Source organism: Harpia harpyja, chromosome 2, assembly GCF_026419915.1.
Source record: "Harpia harpyja isolate bHarHar1 chromosome 2, bHarHar1 primary haplotype, whole genome shotgun sequence".
Classification (NCBI taxonomy): domain Eukaryota; kingdom Metazoa; phylum Chordata; class Aves; order Accipitriformes; family Accipitridae; genus Harpia; species Harpia harpyja.
The window spans coordinates 2,100,806-2,120,560 of NC_068941.1; the positions used below are offsets into that span (position 1 = coordinate 2,100,806).

Here is a 19,755-nt window from a genome sequence, read left to right on the forward strand (position 1 = left end):
AACAAGCTGCCCAGTCCCCTGACCACCTGGGCCGGGAAGCAGGGGAAATTCCCTCCAGGAGAACTGACCCCAGGGCGAACATTACAATCCCCTCCTTGTCCCCTGCCCCAACGCGGGGTTGCTGCCTGCTGCTGAGACCCTATTGATCTCACACCAGTGAATGAAAGCTGGGGCCATTTTAAAGAATACCCAAGGAAATTCTCATGGTGCTCACAGAACAGGCAGTCTTTTCCCGTTAGAGCCCAACCAAGCGCTAACAAGAAAGGCCACAATTAATAGGGTGCCAGAAAGCAACAAAACCACTTCCAGCTTCCTAGGGCCAATTACAGACACTGTGCTGTGAGAAAGGCTCTTTACGTAATATTTCCTCAACAACAAAGAAAGGGGCTTGGCTTCCCCTCCCCGGCGAACAGCAATGTTCCCGCTCGTTAACATCGCAGAACAACCCTGCTGCCGTAAATCATCTTCCCTTGTTTCCCTTCCGTCTGCGACGGACGCCCCGGCAGAGGACCCGAACCATCCCGGGAGCGAGCCCGGGGTCTCTGGAAGAGTACGCTGCCCTCCGCATCGCCGAGCTGGGGAAGAAGGACCCCGGGTCTTCACCAAGCACCCCTCGTGGCTTACGGAGCCCAGGCTCGGCTGCTCTCCCGCCGAGCGGAGCGTTCCCCCTTTGGTCTCAATCTCAGGACAGCCAGCCTGTGGCAATGTTTGTCAACAGTTGCTACCCTCCCCGGGGTTTCTTGGGAATGAAACGGAGGCGGGGAAGGAGAAGGGAAAGGCCGGAGGGTTGCGAAAGAGACCCCGCAGTGGTTAATGATCGCCATTTGCCGGAGAAGACCCGGCGGGGAGCCCGGTGCCGGCCGTCGGAGGGACTCACCTGCACGCCATTGAGGGACGCGACGCCCATGTAGAGGAAGACGCCGTAGAGCACGGGCATGGGAATGAACTGCGGGGGGGGAAGAGAAGAGAAGAAAAACTGAGTGAACAACCTCCCCACGCACCATCCGCCGCTAACACGCGGGAGGGGACGCACGTAATTCCTAGCCTGTCATCAACTCGAATTGCCCCTGCGAGCGCACAAGGCGCGGTAATAAAGCTAGCAATCCTTCTGCTGTGTTTTGAGAGCTGCCAGAACATTTGTGCAATCGCTGGAGGGCTGAGGAGCAGGGCAGGGGCCAAACACTCCCTAGGCTCTCCCGCTTCACTGGGACTTGGACGTCTCTCCAAGAACCAAAGGGAACGAAGCCAGCCGGTGCCAGGCAGTCAGCAAATTAAAGAAGAGGCAGGGTAAACGTGTTTCAGTAAGCTTCAAACTGCTTTTCATCTCTTGGTTTCTGGTGAGACTAGAAGCAGAAGGTAGAGAAGAAGAAAAGGCAGCATGATCCTGCGGTGCAGCCGGCTCAGTGAGCCATGGAAATCCATCCAGAAAGGCTCTTCTCTTGAGTCCCACCTCAGCGATGACAGTCACGCCAATCAAATCTCCGACCGCTCGGTCTTTCACTCACATTAATCCCTAACTGATCACAAATACGGGACCGTGAGTTACTTTCTTCGCTGCCAGGAACCGTCCTTTCAAACATCAGTTTCTGCTCCCTCAAGTGCTAAGTGCTGCTCATTCCTCCATCACCGGTCCTGCCACCGGGGTCATCTTCCTTCGGAAGCGAGGAAGGCGCACGGTAACAACACACACGCTCCCCACAACGACTATCTGTCCCTCCGACCTGAAGCACAAAGCTTTCCTCAACGGCAAAACCCCCCACGCCGCTTGCCAAGAGGGGGAAGCGCTCCTCGGCCCCACGGCAAAACTGCCCGCAGCCAGTGTGGCGTGATGTGAACGGGAACTCTTGGGCAGAAACCGCGCGCAGGAGCCGAGTAACGGCCTTTGTGCGATTTATTTGAACCCGAGAAGGATGGCAAGAGCTCGGCCGCCGTCGCTGAAGGAAAGCCCTTGTGCAGTGACGGGCGGCCGCCACTGAACGGCAGCCGTAGCACAGCCCAGGCTCCCATGCAACCTGCGGCCAGCACTGCTGCTGTAGGAACCGGTTGTCTTCCAACCTGTGCGTGTAACTCACTGAAGAGGCAAATAACACAGCAGTTATTCAGTGTTTTATCGTATTCCCCGCCGCATTATTCCTGGGTCAGAAACATAGCGTCATGCACACATCCCTGGAGGCCTTGATCCCAAATACATACGTTTCGTTTGGGGCATCCGAGGCCAAAGCTTCCCTGCCTACGTTTTTCCCTTCTCTCCCCTGAGTCTCATTCCCTATCACCTCCTGCGAGCTTCTTGATTGCTGATTCATCCTTCTGTTGGATTTATTTGCTTCCTTGAGTGACCTGCGGTGATATTTCACATCAGAAGCCAAATGTTTTTTCCGCAGCCGGGGTTCAACGGTCTGCCTTCACCGTGTGCCATCGCAGGGGGGGACGGGGAGCCAGCGCGTGGTTCACGTAGCTGTGGGCGTCCAAGGGATTCAAAGCCCTCACTGGATCTGAGGGATTAGACGAGACAAGATAACATCTCCCTCGGCAAGTTGGGTAGGAGGCTTTCAGAGTTTAGCTTTCTAGTTCCTTTACACTGCTCTCTCTCCCGCCCCTTCTATTTCTTTCTGTGTTTCAAAAAAAAAAAAAAAAAAAAAAAAGGCAAATGTTCAAATATTATTTCATCATTCCACAATAATTAATCCTGTAAATCATCCTTAGGTGAAACTTCAGTACATTATCCTGCAGAGTAGCAAGCAGCGCATTCATTTTGGAAGACTTTCTTTTGGCGAAGTATTCACTAACTATGGGGTTGCTGGCTCAGGCGCTCCGAGCAAACCTGCTGCTAGCCAACAGAATTAAAAATGTATTTATAGGAAAGTGCCTGTCATTATCCTAGCAGGGCTGAGGATGTTTCTGTGGAGATATGCCACAACTGAGCAGAAACATCAGTGACGTTCAAAACCAGCACAAACACCGCAAAACCCACAAAAAACAAAGATGAGATTATTCTGTGGATTGCCTGTTTTATTGAATTTGGGATCGTCAGTGTTCAATTTGCCGCTGGCATGAGAAGCCTTAAATGTTCTGCAACGCATTTAGCAAAGCGGTTCTCTTGAGCAGGAGACCCTGCCATTGGAGTTTGTTAAAGGTCCTGAAACACTGCCAGGTACTTCTCACTGGCACGTGGGCGAGGAGCGTGCCGATTTATCCTCAGGCGTCCTCCCGCGAGTATCTTCCCCATATGCGTTCTTAGGGGAAGCACAGACAAATAATTAATGAATGAAGCAATAATAGGGGAAATAATAGACCCCAGTGGAATAGAGAAAGAGAGATCTTGCAGGGAAAGGTCACATGAACTAACGAACAGAATTATTACGATCCGGCATTAAATGAAGGGCACGGAAATGCCTGTTTGTGCAGAGGAGGAAACTGTTACCATGACACAAACATTTGCTAGTTGTAAAAACAACCTCAGAAATCAAGAGTAGGAGCACACTGACTTTGTAAAGCCACTTTCTCCACTTTATACAAAGGCAGCGTCACTGCTCGCTGCCTGCCTCCTCCCTTTCAGGCTCGCATCTAACTGTGCCTCACAGCCCCCGCAGCTTCCAACCAAACCTCGTTTGCCTCCTCCAGAAACGCTTCTCCCGACGCCCCTCTGCTCCGTTACGGAGTTACGATGCACGGTGCCACTGTTTCAGCACGCATGTTACTGTTTTGACATCTTCTGCTCGTACCATCGGTCTACAGACCCATGGAGATGGACTTCTGCCGCTGACATCTCCCGTTGTACAGTATGCCTGCACTTGGCTCCACTTAAATCATCAACCCCGGAGAAGGCAGTATCCTCCACAAGACACAGATAAGCAGGTTTTCCAGTTTCATTTTACGATCTGATGATCCACTAAGGATGCTTTTCTCTGTGGTTACGTGCCAACAAATTTCAAGTCTTGCAAAACAGCTACCTACCTAGATTAAACGGTACATCAGCAGCCCATCTGTCCAGATCCTTGGCTAAACTCATACGAAAAAAAATGCAGGAGATTAAGAAATCACATTTAATTGCACTGCTTCCTCCAGAAATACGTTTTCCATACCGCTGTGCTGGGCATCGCTTCTGAGCGATAGAGGATGTGCTATTTTGGGATGATCCAGCCTAAAAGAGTCAAAATTTGATTGTTGTGCTGGCTTTTTTAAAAACAGCGAGGCAAGCTGCAGGAGCCTCGCACTGCTGAGGCGTGTGCCTTGGCAGCTGCACCAGGCAGGGTACAGCTCTGCTACGGCAGTGGCAACGGTGCCAAAGGTTTTTGGCTGAAACTGTACCCATGGACTAATACCATCAGCTGTAGGCTCTGCTCATTGCCACCAGTTCTGTGTATTCTCTCTCAACAAAAGCCCCTCCTCTCAGTGGGCCATGCACGCAGTCTATGAGCAAGCACCACATGAAGATTTTCTTCACATGCATGTGTTAAGATGTGTGCGCACTCAAATAAACGCAAATGTACTTTTAAAACTACATATCCATCTGTTAACCTGTGTCTTCCACATAGCAACTCTACTGCATTGCCAATCATCCTTCCGTCAAGCCACCACAGTAGGCTCTTAAGCTTTATCTGCAATATATTTTCCATAAAACAGAGGCACAGCAGAAGCGTTAAGACTGCAGAATAAAAGGAAACTTAACTTTATGCAAACGTGGAAGAAAAATCTTAAAATGAAAAAAATCACCGCTTCCAAGACCACCAGCCCTGAACTTTGTCACTACACTATTACTACCTAGCACACTACGACGATGCTGGTTTTTTCCTTCCAAAAGGTTTAAGCTTCCAGAAAACTGTAAAACTGCATCAGTAATTCTCACTGATCTCCTTTCCCACACTTCAACGATGAGCTTTTTTAGTAGCATAAAAACAGCCTGACGGTTGCTGTGGCCCTACTTCGGCTGTGTGAGCAGAAGGAAGCAGAAAAGGTGATGTCCTTACCTTTAGGATGGGAGCCATAAAGACAGACACGCCGGTCAGAATGAAAACGATGACTCCAGTGACTCTCTGCTCCCTGAAACAAAATCCCTAGGTGAGCAGGATGGCTTCGGCTTTCACTCTGGTTTTACTCCCTCTCAGAGTACCCCAAACCAACATAAAGCCTGACAACTCGTTCTTGCTGCCACATTTTCAAAGCAGGCTGGCAATTACAAACCAGCGGCATCAGGCAGGTATCTTGATCCTGACCGAGCCTCAGACACCTCTTTTTCCAAACACCGGATCGGTTTTTGTAGGCTGCCTTAGCTCCGCTGTTTGTGGACCAACAGAGTACTGCTACTGAGTAAGGAGGAGCGTGTTTACACGTGAAACATTAGAAACTGTTAACTAGCAATCCAAATTCTCTGCACGGCAGTATTTAAAGCATGCAAATAGGTAACAAATCATTAGCTCTCCACTCCTACATTAGCAGCATATTTCGAGTCCTGGTCATAGTACTCCAGCAGTTGAATAAATGGTCCAGGCCTCGGTGGGGTGCTGAACACGTGCCTTCATCGGCACCCAGAGCCGCTCCCTACATCCAAAAATACTTTTGCCAGTAGTATTTCAGAGTACTGAGAGTTAGGCCATTAAATTTCTATTTAGTCACCTAAACAAGTGGCCTGATTTCCAGAAGTGCTCCTATTGAAAGCACTTCAGACCACTTAATTGAGGCAACCAAACCCAGAAAAAATTACTTGATTAAGTAGAGCTGATTGCTCTAGGCATGACAGATTTACATTTTTTACCGTTATGTTTGCTAATGAATGCCTGTCTAATTTCCATGGATAAAGAAATCTGCAGTAAATTTATGTCCTTTCTCAAACACTGGAAAACTATGTCTGATCTGGCCGAATAAACTTTTGAGCAGTTACACGGGGATTTGTCCAAGGAATTGCCAGAGACCTGCGCTGCTCAATCTCACAGCCGGGTTTGGAAATACGAAGGAAGCAGCACAAAATTCTTCACGACAACTTTGCAGTGTCCAACGGGCACCAGAGCTCGCTCTGTTAAGCTTTGTGTATTTGGGGGGGACTTCAACGTGCATGCCCAAAGCAGACCGAGAAGTGGTCTAAGCTCCGGTGCGAAGTTTCCTTCCTTTCCTCCCCTTCGCTGCCACACGTTTGCACAGGCTCTCCCCCGTCTACAGGCACGCGCGTAGTACAACGGTTTTCTTCCTTTTCAAGAGAGGCTATTTACAAAAGGGCTACGCCGGATAAACTCCTAACTAGACATATCCTCTGCGGACAAAAAAAAGCTGTAAGGAAGCACAGCTGATCTGAAGATTTACAGCAAATCTAAGAGCTATTCCCCCTGAACCTCTGCATGTGTCCTGCTCGAAGCAAGACCATTTATAGTACAAACTGATCTTTGCAGGCAAACAAGGCAATTAAGGCCTTTCTGGTTTGACATACCTCACTCCCAAAAACTTGGGCTGTTCTCCAGGGGCTGAAGTTTCCGTCTCCATCTTCAAGCTGTCAATATGAGCAATGGAGATCACGGTAGCAGCAACATACCAGGGCAGACCCATAAAGGAGCACACGATCATCAGAATGGCCACCCAGAACAAATCCAGATGATATCCAGCACCTTTCTGTGAAGGGAGACAGACAACCTTCAGCTTCATTATTCTCAACACCTACGGAACGGCCAGGGCTCTGGCCTAGGGGCAGAAGCATACCAAACAAGCAGTGTTTCTTTCTACAGCATCTTTTGGCCAGCAGAAATCGTCCTAAGAAATACCAGAGTAGGACACATTGCTCCTTAAAAGGATGAACTACCTGCCTCTGCAGGGAAAACAGGTAAGCGGTACGGTTCTGGCAAGCTCTGAAAACAACAGCATACAGTAAGCAAAGGAGAGCAGCAGACTTGCAAGCAGTCTGGCAAAAGACCAAGCACCTCGCGTACACTACATAGTGCTTGGAGGTTGAGTTGGTACAAGCCCAGCCCTGCCACCAGTCAAATAGCTCTTTACAGAGGTACCTGACACAGCAGACCATGAGTTAAAGACAATCAGAGAGCACCACCTTCAGCAAAGAATATTTGGTGAGATACACATAATAGCTTGTAAACAGTATAAGCAAGCTCTCAATATGTAAAACTCTCTATTTTTTAAATATATATATATGCACATATGTATCTTGGTTATAATGGGTTTATAGTGTTCTGAAGGAGCCCCGCATTGCCTCTTGAAAACCAGAAATGAAACCCTATTATAAAGTGCTATTTTTATAACGATATCTTCCCATTTCTTTAATGAGGTAACACAGTGACAACAAGTCCAATGCCCAGCACCATCCCAACACCCTGCCGACTCCCCGCAGCGCGGATAAAAACACGACGGTCCGTTTTCACAGCACGAGGCAGTTACGGCAGCAATAGAGTTTGGAGAGGGAGAGCAGACAGATGATCATCTGCAAAGCAGGAGAGCGGCTTGCGACGGTGCGAGCCGTTTGTCCTACTGCTCTGCTACGAGTGCACAGGACTTCTTTTGATGCGGTGGGAGGCCAAGATCGGTACCTTTGTGTGCCGAGTCATCTCGCGTCTGTGTTCAGTGACAGCTTGGATGTGCACAGAGCTTTCAACACCCAAACGACCCTTTAAAACCAGCCTGAAGCCTAATTTTAGTTTCAAGCAACTGTTGGAAAATAACGCTCGGTGTAATGACTTAGTGAAGTCTACCTGAAAGCACCAAAACATGGTGCCTGCCTAAAGGTAACATTTGCTATTTGCTGTCTCAGAGCAAGATCTGAACTCCCGTATTTAGGAGGGGAAGCAACTGCAGGATCCCACAGTCGGGACTTGACAACTGGTCTGAGCCCTGCTAATCGCGCCTGGTGCTGGAGGCATCTTCCTCAACACCCAACCCTAGGGTCCCTTGGGGAAAGCAACAAGAACAGCTCATACCCTACAGAAAGGAGAAAGCTGCCCTCATTCTTTACTCCTTTTTAAAGACCTCTGATCTTCTATTTTTGAAATCCTTTGATGAACTAACACAGGAAATCCACCAGTCACAAGGGCCAGGAGAAGAACCAAAGAAACAAAAGAGCCACTAAAGAAAGGGATCTTCAGAAAAACACTAGGCAAACCTTTTAAGGCTTGCTATTTTAAAGAAGGTTAACCTTTTTTTAATCCTGTTCAATTTGATTTTATTGGAAAGAAGAAATGATCCGGACTTACTTGGTGACCCAGGAGGGAAAGCAACCCAGCTCATCTTGAATAGTCCTCATTGTTTTCCTCATACGTGCGCTGCTTACCTTGGCTGGCCGGCAGCACTGGGACGGGCACTCAGTAACACTCTGCCAATACTTTAGCAAGGCACTAGCAGAAAAAAACCCGTCCTTCTTTTGGCCTCCAGTAGATTTTGTGAACGGAGGTGTTTTTTGGTGCGGAGTAGCAGGATCGGACTCGAGAACCCCCAATTAAACAAAAGCATGTGCTCACAACCATAACAAAGGAAGCAGGATGTAAATTTTTTATATTAAACAGTACTTTGCTGGAGCGTTTACACTTTGTTACTAAAAAAGCACTCCCAGTGCTCATAGCATAACCACGTTCAGTGCCCATAAGCTGAAGAGATGAGGGGCCTTTTTTTCATGCGGGAAGAACAGTGAATATATTCTTCCAGTGATTAAGAACATGATACGTCTGCTTAGTTAGGTGCAGGAGACAGACCTAAAACTGAGACCACGTCCGTGATTAGCCTCACCCCGAGGAAGATGTGGGCACAGTATTGAATAGATCTGCCCAGATCTGGATGGCAAAAAGCGATGTTCTGACGGCTTTTTCTAAACCAGCCCCCTAAGACCATCAGCCAGCACGCACCACTGCGCACAACAAACCTTTCCCATTCCCTGTTCCCCTGACTTTCTCCTCCAGATCAGGATCAGGATGGTCTTAAATCACACGTCAGTCATCTAATGTCCACAGTGACCACACGAAGTGAAACATCCTCCTCTTTTTCAAGTAAAAGCTCCATTCGCATTTCCAACACCTCTCAATATAACTAATGAAGTGGGTATCTAGTGACCCAGCATTACCCATGTTTTGAGGGAGTCTTTACTCTCACGGGTTAGATCACTTGAAACGTGTCCTGTTAGCAGGAAGGGAGAGTCTTCTTTTACAGGAATTTAATATTTTTCAATAGAACTGACCGTGCAGAGAAAGGGAAAACCCTACAGGCATGAAAAACTGCATAGCGCTGGTCTGGAAAGTTTATTTTAAAAACATTACTACAGCCTAGGCTGTTATATGTCAGCGGATATGGAGCTCTTCTTTAAATAACATCCAACTGTGGCTATGCCCTTGGTATGTCCCAATCTCTTCAGCTAATTGCTTCTATTTTACAGCACCGTACAGCCAACGCAGCTGTCACACTTGGGCCATCTCTGGCCATACCCACCACAGGTGGGGTCCTGCCATCGCCCCGGCACCCCGAAACCTTTTTCGGAGCGGCTGACAGCCACACCGATGCGCCGTGCCCGCTCAGGGATGGTCACGACACAGAGACCTTGTTGTGCCGATGGCTGGGAACATCCGCCAACAATCGTCTGACATGATCAACACAGTAATAGTGGCTTGTCAGATCCAGAGAAACTTTGCCCGTTGTGATAAGGTGAGAGAGACTTTGGCTTGAATGCAGTTAACGCAGAGTGCTGTGCAAGTTAAAATTAGGTCCCGGCTCAGGTTAAAGTAGAGCTCCCGAGAGAGGAGGCCCTTCCAAGCTCACAGCCTCTCCCCACCGCAAGCCTCAGCTCCCAAAACCACGCACTCTCTGCAGATCCATGCATGACCTGGTGGACCCGCTCTGGCCACCCTCGTTTTCCCTTCCATGCTGATGCATCAGATTCATGAAGTATCCCCTTAGAGTCTATGACAGAAGAGCAGGGAGAACGCTGACCACAATCACAGAGCAACTTTCTCTCCTTAAAACCAGCAGCAGATGGCCGGGAATAGGCCCACGTTTTCGAGGGAGGAAGGTTGTAGGAGGAAAATTAGATGTTAAAAGTCATTTGACGCTAGAGGAGAGGTGTGAGTTAGCTGGACTTGAGTCTGGGACTAGTTTCTCTAGAGAACTATGGCGTGAAGTGAACGGCCATTTGGAAGCACCAGCACTACCAAAACCCAGCAGTTTTGCCCAGCAGCTGTAAGGCAGCGAGCGATCAGAGCCTTCTGCTCGCCCCAATCATCTTTCCCAATGCCTTGTTGAAGAACATGCCAGAAAGAACGACTGCCAAGCATCCTCACTGGAAAGCATCCTATCCTTCCTAGGTGTTCCTTAACATCAGACCTGGGGACTCGTTTTAAAGAAATGAACAGTTTTGTTAGTATGTATAACCACATTTGCTGGACACAGTGGACAGCCTGTGTTTACCCTATGCAAGCAAACGTCCAGCATGACAGACATCAACTGTTCTCCCCAGTTCCTGACTGCATTTAACTGAATGATTTCTCATCTCCTACTGGAAAAGCAGAGCATGTCAGATGGACAAGTAAAGAGGACAAGCAAATAACTTCATGTTCATGGACAGAAGCGCACCCTCTTTCCTCTTCCAATTCTTCAAATGGCAGAGTCTTGCAGAATTACCAAGGCAAATGACACCGCTGGGGTCAGGGCTAGTAGATTCTCAAATGAACTTCATCCAGCCCTTTACCAAGGTTGACCAGTGCTACTACCACGAGTAGAGTTGCAGGCGCAGCAAGGTTCAGGCGGCAGCTAGACACTGTTTACATCGGTATTCTTTACAAGACAAGCTTTGACTAGCTATACTTACAAGTTTTCTCTGCCATTCTCCAACTTCTACAGTTGGAGGGTGAAGCTTTTGCAAGGAAAGATCAAAATATTGTCAAGCTTTTAAGAAACTTTCGGGTTTATGTTGATATGAAAAGGGTCTTTAAACAAAAGTTCTGCCTCTCGAAGGAGGGCTGCTCTAATTTCTTCCAGCTTAGCCACGTCTTTGCCAGATGAACAGTGGGTAGGATGCGATGGGTCTAAGTCCTTTCCTTCCCCTAGAAGGGAAGGGGTAGCTGGCTGGTTTTGTGAAATCTGACTATTCCTGGCATAGGACCTGTTTGCGAAGGAAAAGGGAGGAGCAATCCCAAAGCTTCTCATGTGGGAATGCTTCAGGCTGCACGACGGCGAAGCCAATCAAAATTATTAAGTGCTTACTGAACGAGACATTGCGAGTTAGCCCTGCGCAGGATTCTTGCTTTTGCAGGAGGGCGAATGCTGTTTGCGCAACGCTCAAGATTTTCAGCTGAATCAGCGGTCTTCCTGGCAAAACCTCTACACTAGTTAACAAAATAAATATTGCTGTTAAACACCAGCAGCGACGTTTCTGAGGTGGCAACACTGCCACAGGCCGTCCTCCACCTCTAGCACAGAAAAAACACCGGGCAGCTCTCTGCACGTGTGCAAGACGCAAAGCACACCCACCTTGAGCTTGTGCTCCTTCCTGTTGACAATGACGGCTGTGATTTGCTGGTCCATGAAGATGAGGATGGTCACCAGCAGTGCAGGGATGGCTGCTGCCAGGTACACCCACCACGGGTTCCCTCCGAATGGTGGGATAAACCAACCCCTCTCGGGACTGGTTGGCTTCGAAGGGCAAGGAAAAGAAAGCTTGCGTTAGAGCCGCAACATAGGAGCGATGACATCCTAAATACACTTGTACTTCCAGCAACGGGGCTACAGGGAGACACTTGACGTTTGCAACAATTTCATCCTTCCCACTAACAGCAACAAGAGGTTCAAAGTATGGAGGCAGGATTTAGGAGATCAATCAGCCGACCAAAATGATGCTAATAAAAAGGATGTAATCTGAGTAAAATGGTCCTTTCCGGATCGCTGACTACTTTCCTGTTTTGAGGACAAGTCACTTTATACAGGACAGATGGGTGGAAAAGGGAACCTCTTCCAAAGGCCACCAAACAAGCTGACGATGACATACCTTGAATTCACTTGGCACAAGTAGTTTTGGTGTGTCCACGCCTACCAGGGCATCTATTCCACAGAAAATCAAAATGGACAAGATAATGGCAAAGTCACTGATGAGTTTCCGGGCCTGAAACAGAAGTTGATATCATATCAGTAGTTAGCGCTATGAAACACCATTTCACCTATGCTTTAGTTTCTATGTGATTCTCCAGGCTTGCGTCTGGTGGCAATACAAGCTCATCGTTTCTTCTTTCATAGAAACAAAGGTGCGCATTGTCACGTCCAGTGCCATTTGCCTAAACGTGCCTTGGTACTTTCTTGTGTTGTCTGAAAGCCAAACAATTAAGCCTAAATGGAAGTATAAAAACAAGCCTAAGGAAAAAGAAAACTGCTTTTGTAAGAAACTCCCACATGAATTCTTCAAGGCAGTCTCACCGATGTTACGTTTGACAGCAGCCAACAACCGCTGGTACGGAGACCTAGTTCCTCTGCGGCAGCGTCTGAAGAGACTTTTCAGGACCAGCTTCCAATATTAACAGACAGTGAACATTTAAAAATAAACCTAAAAAAAATAGTGACTTTTTTTAGACATATAAAACATTGCCTCCTTCTGTTTGCCTTCTGATTTCTGATTCTTTAGGGTCCACATATTCATGTTTTTCTATGCAGAGCCACAGACTGCTTTTTTGACACGAGTCGAGCTTCTCATGTTATCACAGGACTCCTAAGGTATGTGGCTTTAACAAAAAATACTGCGTTATCCCCAGACTCCATTCTTTTCCTAGAGCTGATTTTGCAATGCAGATTGAAAAGGGAAGTGCAGGGAAAGGGAAGAAATGGTATTTTACACCAGACAATGGAAACAGTCACAAACTTCCCTTTAGAAGATGGGAAGACCCAAACTTCTACGACAGAGGAGATGTTCTGTGTGACTGGCAGAGATTACATGGTTTTCTGTTCCAGTAATAAATCAGCCTAAACAGACAGGAAAACTAACTAGGCTTCTCAGCTAAAACCTGAACATGTCCTAAGAATGCAACTCTCCTGGAGTCACTGGAATACGACAACCTAAAGCTGCCACTGGTCAGACCCCAAAATTTAACTGGGCAGGACCCACTGTGCTTGTCTGTAACTCCGTGATCTTTTCAGAGCTGTTGTTCCTTCCAGGTTTGCTGGGTTCACATGGTTACAGAGAAATTGAGCTGCATTCCAGCCTGGATGGAATTTGTTTCCTTTTTATTAAAAATAATAGAGGTTCAATTGTAACACAGCAGAACAGTAAACATCCATGCAGGATAAATCCCCATGTGTCAGAATGCCAAAAACAGGGGGCAGGTCTCGGAGAGAAACGTGGCTTTGGTACACATGGAAACCGCCAGCTCGCACGCGTGTCGTGGTAACTTTAGTCGGGGACACAAAACAAGCAGATGCACCTGAGAGGTGCATGTAAGTTGGCAAAATCTTGTTTAAATCAATGCAGAGGTTTTTCAGGTCATCCTTATTTTGCACCTGAGCCTCAGAGAAGACAGGGAATTTCTGCTTTAGGTCCCTACCGTAACAGGTAGACCAGGTGTGAACTGCAGTCAAGTTCAACATTTTGGCATTGATTTCCGAGTGTTTCAAATGCTACGTGGTAACATCAAAGATGTGTCTCTGCTCTCCTGCTCTACGCAGACAGCTTGCCAACCCGCTTTTACTCGGTGACAAAGCAAAGGGCTTCTTTTGTCCTCTCCAAATAGTCCCTGTGGCTATAAGCAGGGAGACTTCTGACATAACGATTAATAGCCCCTTTTGGTCATTTGCTCTCTGTGGAACGGCCACGCATCCTACCACAGAGTCAGTACATCACATTAAGCTGTGTGCCTGGCACCGAAAATGGCCAGCTGAAACTATATACACCCGAGGGATTCTTCTGATTTCTTAAGGCTGATAAGCTACATCATGGTGTATCTCAGCTTGGAAGCGTTGTCTTTGGTACCTTTAAAATCACTGCCACATCCCCACAACAGATTATGGCTCATTTTGGCTCTTCTGCTGCCTTACCCGTGCCCTCCAGAAACACTGAGAGAACGACAGCTAAGCCATCCCAGACATACTTGGTTAACCAGTCGCATGGTTTTATCTCAACCAATGCAACCTGCCTTCCCTGCAAAGCATTTCTCCCTGTGCGTGTGTGACAGCTATACCAAAAGGAAGGCTGATCTTTGCACTCTGAAAGAGTAAAGAAACAGACTGCTAGGGTGAAAGGAGATACTTACAGTGGTTGGAAAATAGCGACTGGTCTTGAATTTCTTCAGGGCCATAGAGCAGGTGTAAGTGCCAAAAAAGAGGATGAAGGACATGAGGGTGATGTCAGGGACATATTCGCAGTTGTTGCCCACAAGTTGTCCTCCATATTTCAAGCACTCCTTCGTTGTCAGAGATGACCAGTCAACGGTGGTGTTGTACTGCAGAAAAAGAGAGAACGTTTCCATAAAGCTGTGCATAAGCTGCTCAGGCTAGGATAGGAATGGGGACAGAGCATCAGGAAAAATACTGGGAGGAAAAGGGAGGCACGGTGCAGAAGCTAAAAATCCCTGTGCTTGTGTGCAGACAGAATGGATTTTAACTTGGACATAGGATGATATTACTTGGGAACTGAGGACGGTCTGGGCCTTGGAAAGAAGACAGAGATCTTTTGACCTCTGCTGTTGCCTGCCAGACACGCTCCGCATTGTTGGAAAGCAGGGTTTTGGGGGAGGAGGGCCGAGACGCCGAGATGACTGTTCCAAGAAAGGAGAGCCTGGAAACGCGACTCGTTGGGTTGTTTTCATGTCTCCAGGCCTCAGTTCAGTTCTTTGCCTTCCTTTTACGCGTGCCTCCCCTCTCCCGAGACTGACAATCAAATGCGTAAACCCACAAAACCCGAGAAGAGTTGTTCTTAACGGAACAGAAGCGGCAACGCGCGCTCTTCTCCTGACGGGTGGATGCAGGCATCCCGACAGCCGGCATCGTATCGGAGCTGGGGGCTGCTCATCCCTTCCCCGAGCGTTATTTTCTGTGGCGGGCAGCCAAACGAGGGGGTCCTCATTCCCAGCCATTCCAGAGGTAGCGAACTTGGATGCTCGGGGACCGAGGCCAGCTGACGGAGATGGGGCAGCGAAGAAGGCAAAGAGCAGCGAAGGGCACACGAGGTGCAGCCTGGCCGTCAGAAAACCTCGCTTCTATTTCTCCAGCCCGCGACTGACCCCCTCGGGGACCGTGGGCAATGCTTTTGCCTTCGGGTTCGTGCCTCGTGCTCCTGGTGCCCGCGGACAGCGTGCCCAGCTCAGAAACCATTCCCTTTCTGCTGGGCCACTTGACGGCACACAGGAGCGGCCACCACGTGAAAAGAAACACGGATGGGTGGGATCTGTGTTCTTCAGGAGAAAGCTGTTCCTCTGCGTCTCAACTTACTTCCCCTTCATCAAACACAAAGGTATGTGACCCCATCAAGCTCCGATTCTTTCTCCTCATTGTCCAAAGCTCACCACCGGAGTGAAATGTGGAAAAGCCAGGGTTAGCCGCAGAAAAAACCAAAGAATGGGATGGAAACAGGACCTTCCAAAGGAAGGGCTGGCCGCAACACTCCTACCATTACGGTCCTGGACACAAGGATCTGACTAATCCCCCGGGAGAACCATTTGCATCCTGCCAACGCACAGAGATCACACTGCAAGGAAGTGGCCGCTATTAGGAAGTAATTAATATTATCAAATTGCGCACTCGGTATTGTGTACGCGGTACTACGAGAAATCCTTGGAGGATCAAGGGAGCATGCCAAAAGGAGCACTGTCACGGGCAACGGGGGAGCGTCAGCGTGAGGGTTTTCTTCACGCGACCAATTCCCGATCTATTGGCATGGCCCAGCGGAAACACACGGCACTTACAGATTTCAAGGACCATATAATCGCCGCTCTCGCAAAGGGCACTTACCATCTCAGTAGAGGAATAGAACAACTCATCAGCTGGCGGCACCGTTGTCCTGTTAAATAACGAGCTATTAACTGCAAGAGAGGACAGAAAAAGGAATACCGTGAGCGTGGTGCCGAAACAGCTAGGAAGGAAAGCAAATTTCAACTATTAAATCACTTGTTAACTCCATCAAACTGTTTGCTCAAGTAAAGCGAGTCAAAAGTATTGTTTCAGAGTGACTCAAAAGCATCAATCATCAATCACTTAAAAAATGGAAAGCAAAGGCTACGAGAAACATAATTCAAACCTAACTGGGGTTTTTTTAGAGCTCACTGTAAAAAAAAAAAAAAAAAAATTACGGAAAACCAGACAGACAACATAATATTTCATGATTTTGCAGTATTTTTCTAATAATTTCTGGATTAAAATAAATATCCACAGACCACTCCTAATTATTAATTTAAAATTAATGCACAACCCCAAAGATATCCAGAAAATCAAAATGCATTTCAGAATCCAGCACAAACACATTTTTTGAGTTAAAAAACCAAAAGATAAAGAGTAACTAAAATCAACAGGATGGAGGTGATTTCTTTGAAAAAAGGGGCAGCATTCACTGTGACGATGATACATGTTTTCCTTTTGTTTTCATGGGATTAGAAATCATTTATTTGAAATTTCATTTAGAAAGGCAATCCTGCCTGAATATAGGCTTGTCAACTATGTCCTCATGTTTTATTTAGGTTTTGCATGCACTTTCATGTCTGGTAAGAATATTTAAGCGGTGTTAAAATACTGCATAGCTCGCATTTGTTTAGCTGGAGAACGAGTATGTGCATTTGTCTTTTATACTACTGAAACCACACTAGGGTCTAAATAAGTAGTAGGACATCTTTATATGTAGGCAATCTTTCCAGGGCCCTTGACAAGGAAGATCTCACAGATCGTGCCATTATTGCAGATGTTGCCACCGGCATCTTCTCTGCCAAGCTGCGAGCCGGGCTGCGAGGACGGAGCTGAGCCTGTGAAACCATGCAGTCCTTTTCTTGAGAGGTCAAAGTTTGAGAAGAGGTAATAAACGTCTCTCTTAGAGCGCTTTATGGGTTTTTTAGGATCCTCAATCACATCCGAACCCTCTTGGTAGGCTTGACAGATGCGGTAAAAGGCCTTTTGGATGGAGCACCTTGTCCCCTCTCAGCAGAAACGTGCAAGGCGGCCAGTTTGACGAGGGTCTTCGCACTCTCACGTCAGTACCCAAAAACTGCACGGAGCAGAGAGCGGCAAGTTGCAACCTCCTAGACCCCCAGCCCCCTCCGCTGCGGCTGCGGAGCCCCCTCGGCATTCCGGCACACTCTCCTGATGCTTCGCTTCTGGCTAAACAGTTGCTACGTGGAAGCTCTTGCTCCCGAAAGTGGACGGAGTGTGGCTTCGGCTGTTGGTTTTGCCTTTTAACTTCTTGACCCACATTATAAAACGGGGCGTGTTTGCTCGGAGACGCAGATTAGAGGTGCAAGGATCAAAGCGAAGTCCCCGCAGGACATACTAAGTAATTACTGCCAGAGCGCACACAGATCCTGTTGGTGATTTCAAAGGCATTGTTTTAAGGTCCTGCAGAAAGCGCGGTGGGGCTGGCGAGACGCTGCTCCCTGGCTTTCTGAGGCCTCTGTGAGTGGGAGCGCGGGCAGAGCCCACTGTGGAAACCCAGCAGTGCAAGCTAAGGGCTGACGCAAAAACTCTGGAGCCAAATCGTCATGAGACAGAGATTAAAACCAACAGTAAAAAGCCTGAATCAGAGCATGAGGGAAGAAGAGCCGGCTTCACCCGTGGCTTGACAAAAATCAATAAAGCTTCACCTGCGCTTACTTTGGACAAAAGCAAATAAATCTGCTCCCCTCTCCAGCACAACCCCTGGCAGCTTATCAACCGCTGCCTGCAATATCCCAACAGCAGCGGACATTATCTGCACTAGAGGAAAATCACTGGCAAGAAAGCACCTGCTACTGCATTACACTGTTTCCTAGAAGCAGGCACCCCCTTTTGCTAATCTGCCACGTGCATTTTTATTCCATTTCCTGATGCACGAGAGAAAGCTTGCGAACTTTCAGGGAGGAAATGTTAGCATAAAGGATAATTGACGTCCTAATGCTCTGTCGGTATCTGCTTACAAAAGCCGCTGCTGAAAGACCTTACAGTCTTGAGCTGTGTTTCAAAGACGTTCACTCCACCGCTGGGATTGCACCTTGCTTTGGGTTAAGTTCAGGTCTCCTCGCTTATCTTACGCTGTGCCGTCCTCCTCAGTGTGTTCACCCAGAGCCAAAGGACAAAGAGCCCACCCAGCTGCTGGGGCACAATTCCCCCTTTCCCTGAGCCCTCCTGGTCACTGACACCACGCTGAGCAGCTAGCAAATATCCCAGAAACACAAGAAGGATATTCTGCCTCTCCTCTGCCATCTTATATAGGGCTTTAAAAAAAATGCAAGACATGGAGAATAGGGCCACTTACGTGCCATTCGAATGGAAGCAGAACTAGACCAACATCCAAGGGCTTGCAGAGAGCCTACATTTAATGGCTAACGTAAGTACACGGTTCCTAGGGACCCAGTTCCCAACGCCTTTTGCACAGAGGCAGCTAGCAGCAACCAGAAGCTTTTCCTGTTTGACAGGTTCGTTGAGATAACCTGAAGTTTACTTTGAGCGCAAACCAAGTTTCTTGCTCACTCCTCATTGTTTGAAGGATCCTAGGAGTGGTCACAGCTTCCCTAATGGTACGAGCCAGCATACTTCTGTTTGGATTTGGGTTTTGTAACCTTTTGTTCCCGGCTGTGTTGCCAGATCTATACGTATGCTGGCTATACCTGCCTTGCAGCCCACGCTCTAGCGATAGGCTGAACTGTTGGATATACTTGCCTTCCGCTCCAGCGAGGACCTGTTTGTGCTTTCCCACCCATATATGCAGCCAGGAGGTGGAAAACCACCCATGTTTGGGTAACGCCCTGAATAAATCCAGCTCCTGCACTTGACAAAATGGCACAGCGGATACCAGGAGTGACCTGAGCACCGCGGCAGTGACCCGACCTCCACTTCTGCCCCTTCCCAGACTTCTCAGAGGAATGCCGTTCAGAATTAAAAGCCTCAGGGATGCAAGGAGACAAGGGTACAGAGACAGCTTCTCCACTGGTAACGATGCTCACGTGAGGAGTCCCAGGAAGGCTGGCTATAAAGATATTCCGGTTGGCACGTAGGGTGAAATTCACCCCTCAGCTTCAAAATAAGGCTAAGACATGATATCTGAAGACGACTGATAAAGAAGGATTAATCTACCTGTTTATTATCTGGACTGCGGCCCAACAGAAAAAGAAAGCAAATGCAATCTCCTACCTGCAAAACGGAGAGCTAATTAAACATTCTCTTACCTGGATCTAATGGTTCACAGGCACAAGAGTAATGTGTGATATAGTCCACCTTGAACTCAGAGTTGATCGGGTAATGATCTGCCAGCTTGATCATCTTCTTGAAAGCATCGTAAATGAAGATGAAGCTAATAAGGGAGGAAAAACCTTCTTCGGTGAATCGGGTGAAGTACTTGACCAGGAAGCTGGCATCAGTAGCGACGAGAATGAGACACTGGAAGGCTGACCAAAGGCCGATCCAGAGACGAAACTCCAGGTAGTCAAAATCGTTGTCTCTGCAACAAGACGGGGGGGGGGGGGGGGGCAGGAAGGGAAAATATTGGGGTTAGATAAATCCATGCAGGATCGTGACTTCTCGGTGAGAAGTGGTTAACGCACAGCCTCTGGGACCTGTGCTCATTTAGACTCAACGAGAGTGGTCCCAAGAGCTAAGCGAAGTTTTCAGCCAGCCAACTCCACAAATGTATGTGGT

At 47.9% G+C, this 19,755-nt stretch overlaps 1 protein-coding gene across 14 annotated transcripts in view; it reads right to left on the reverse strand.

The window, feature by feature from the left end:
• The window catches only part of SLC4A4 (solute carrier family 4 member 4), a 234,423-nt gene that overhangs the window by 11,338 nt on the left and 203,330 nt on the right, over window positions 1-19,755 (reverse strand). For all 14 annotated transcript variants that reach the window (XM_052812182.1, XM_052812142.1, XM_052812162.1 and 11 more), the window contains 8 exons: window positions 19,287-19,558; window positions 15,895-15,965; window positions 14,199-14,387; window positions 11,954-12,067; window positions 11,440-11,601; window positions 6,419-6,597; window positions 4,968-5,040; window positions 878-946 (listed from right to left, as the gene is read on the reverse strand). In XM_052812182.1, the coding sequence (XP_052668142.1) occupies window positions 878-946; window positions 4,968-5,040; window positions 6,419-6,597; window positions 11,440-11,601; window positions 11,954-12,067; window positions 14,199-14,387; window positions 15,895-15,965; window positions 19,287-19,558 (1,129 nt within the window). The remainder of the gene's footprint in view (window positions 1-877; window positions 947-4,967; window positions 5,041-6,418; window positions 6,598-11,439; window positions 11,602-11,953; window positions 12,068-14,198; window positions 14,388-15,894; window positions 15,966-19,286; window positions 19,559-19,755) is intronic.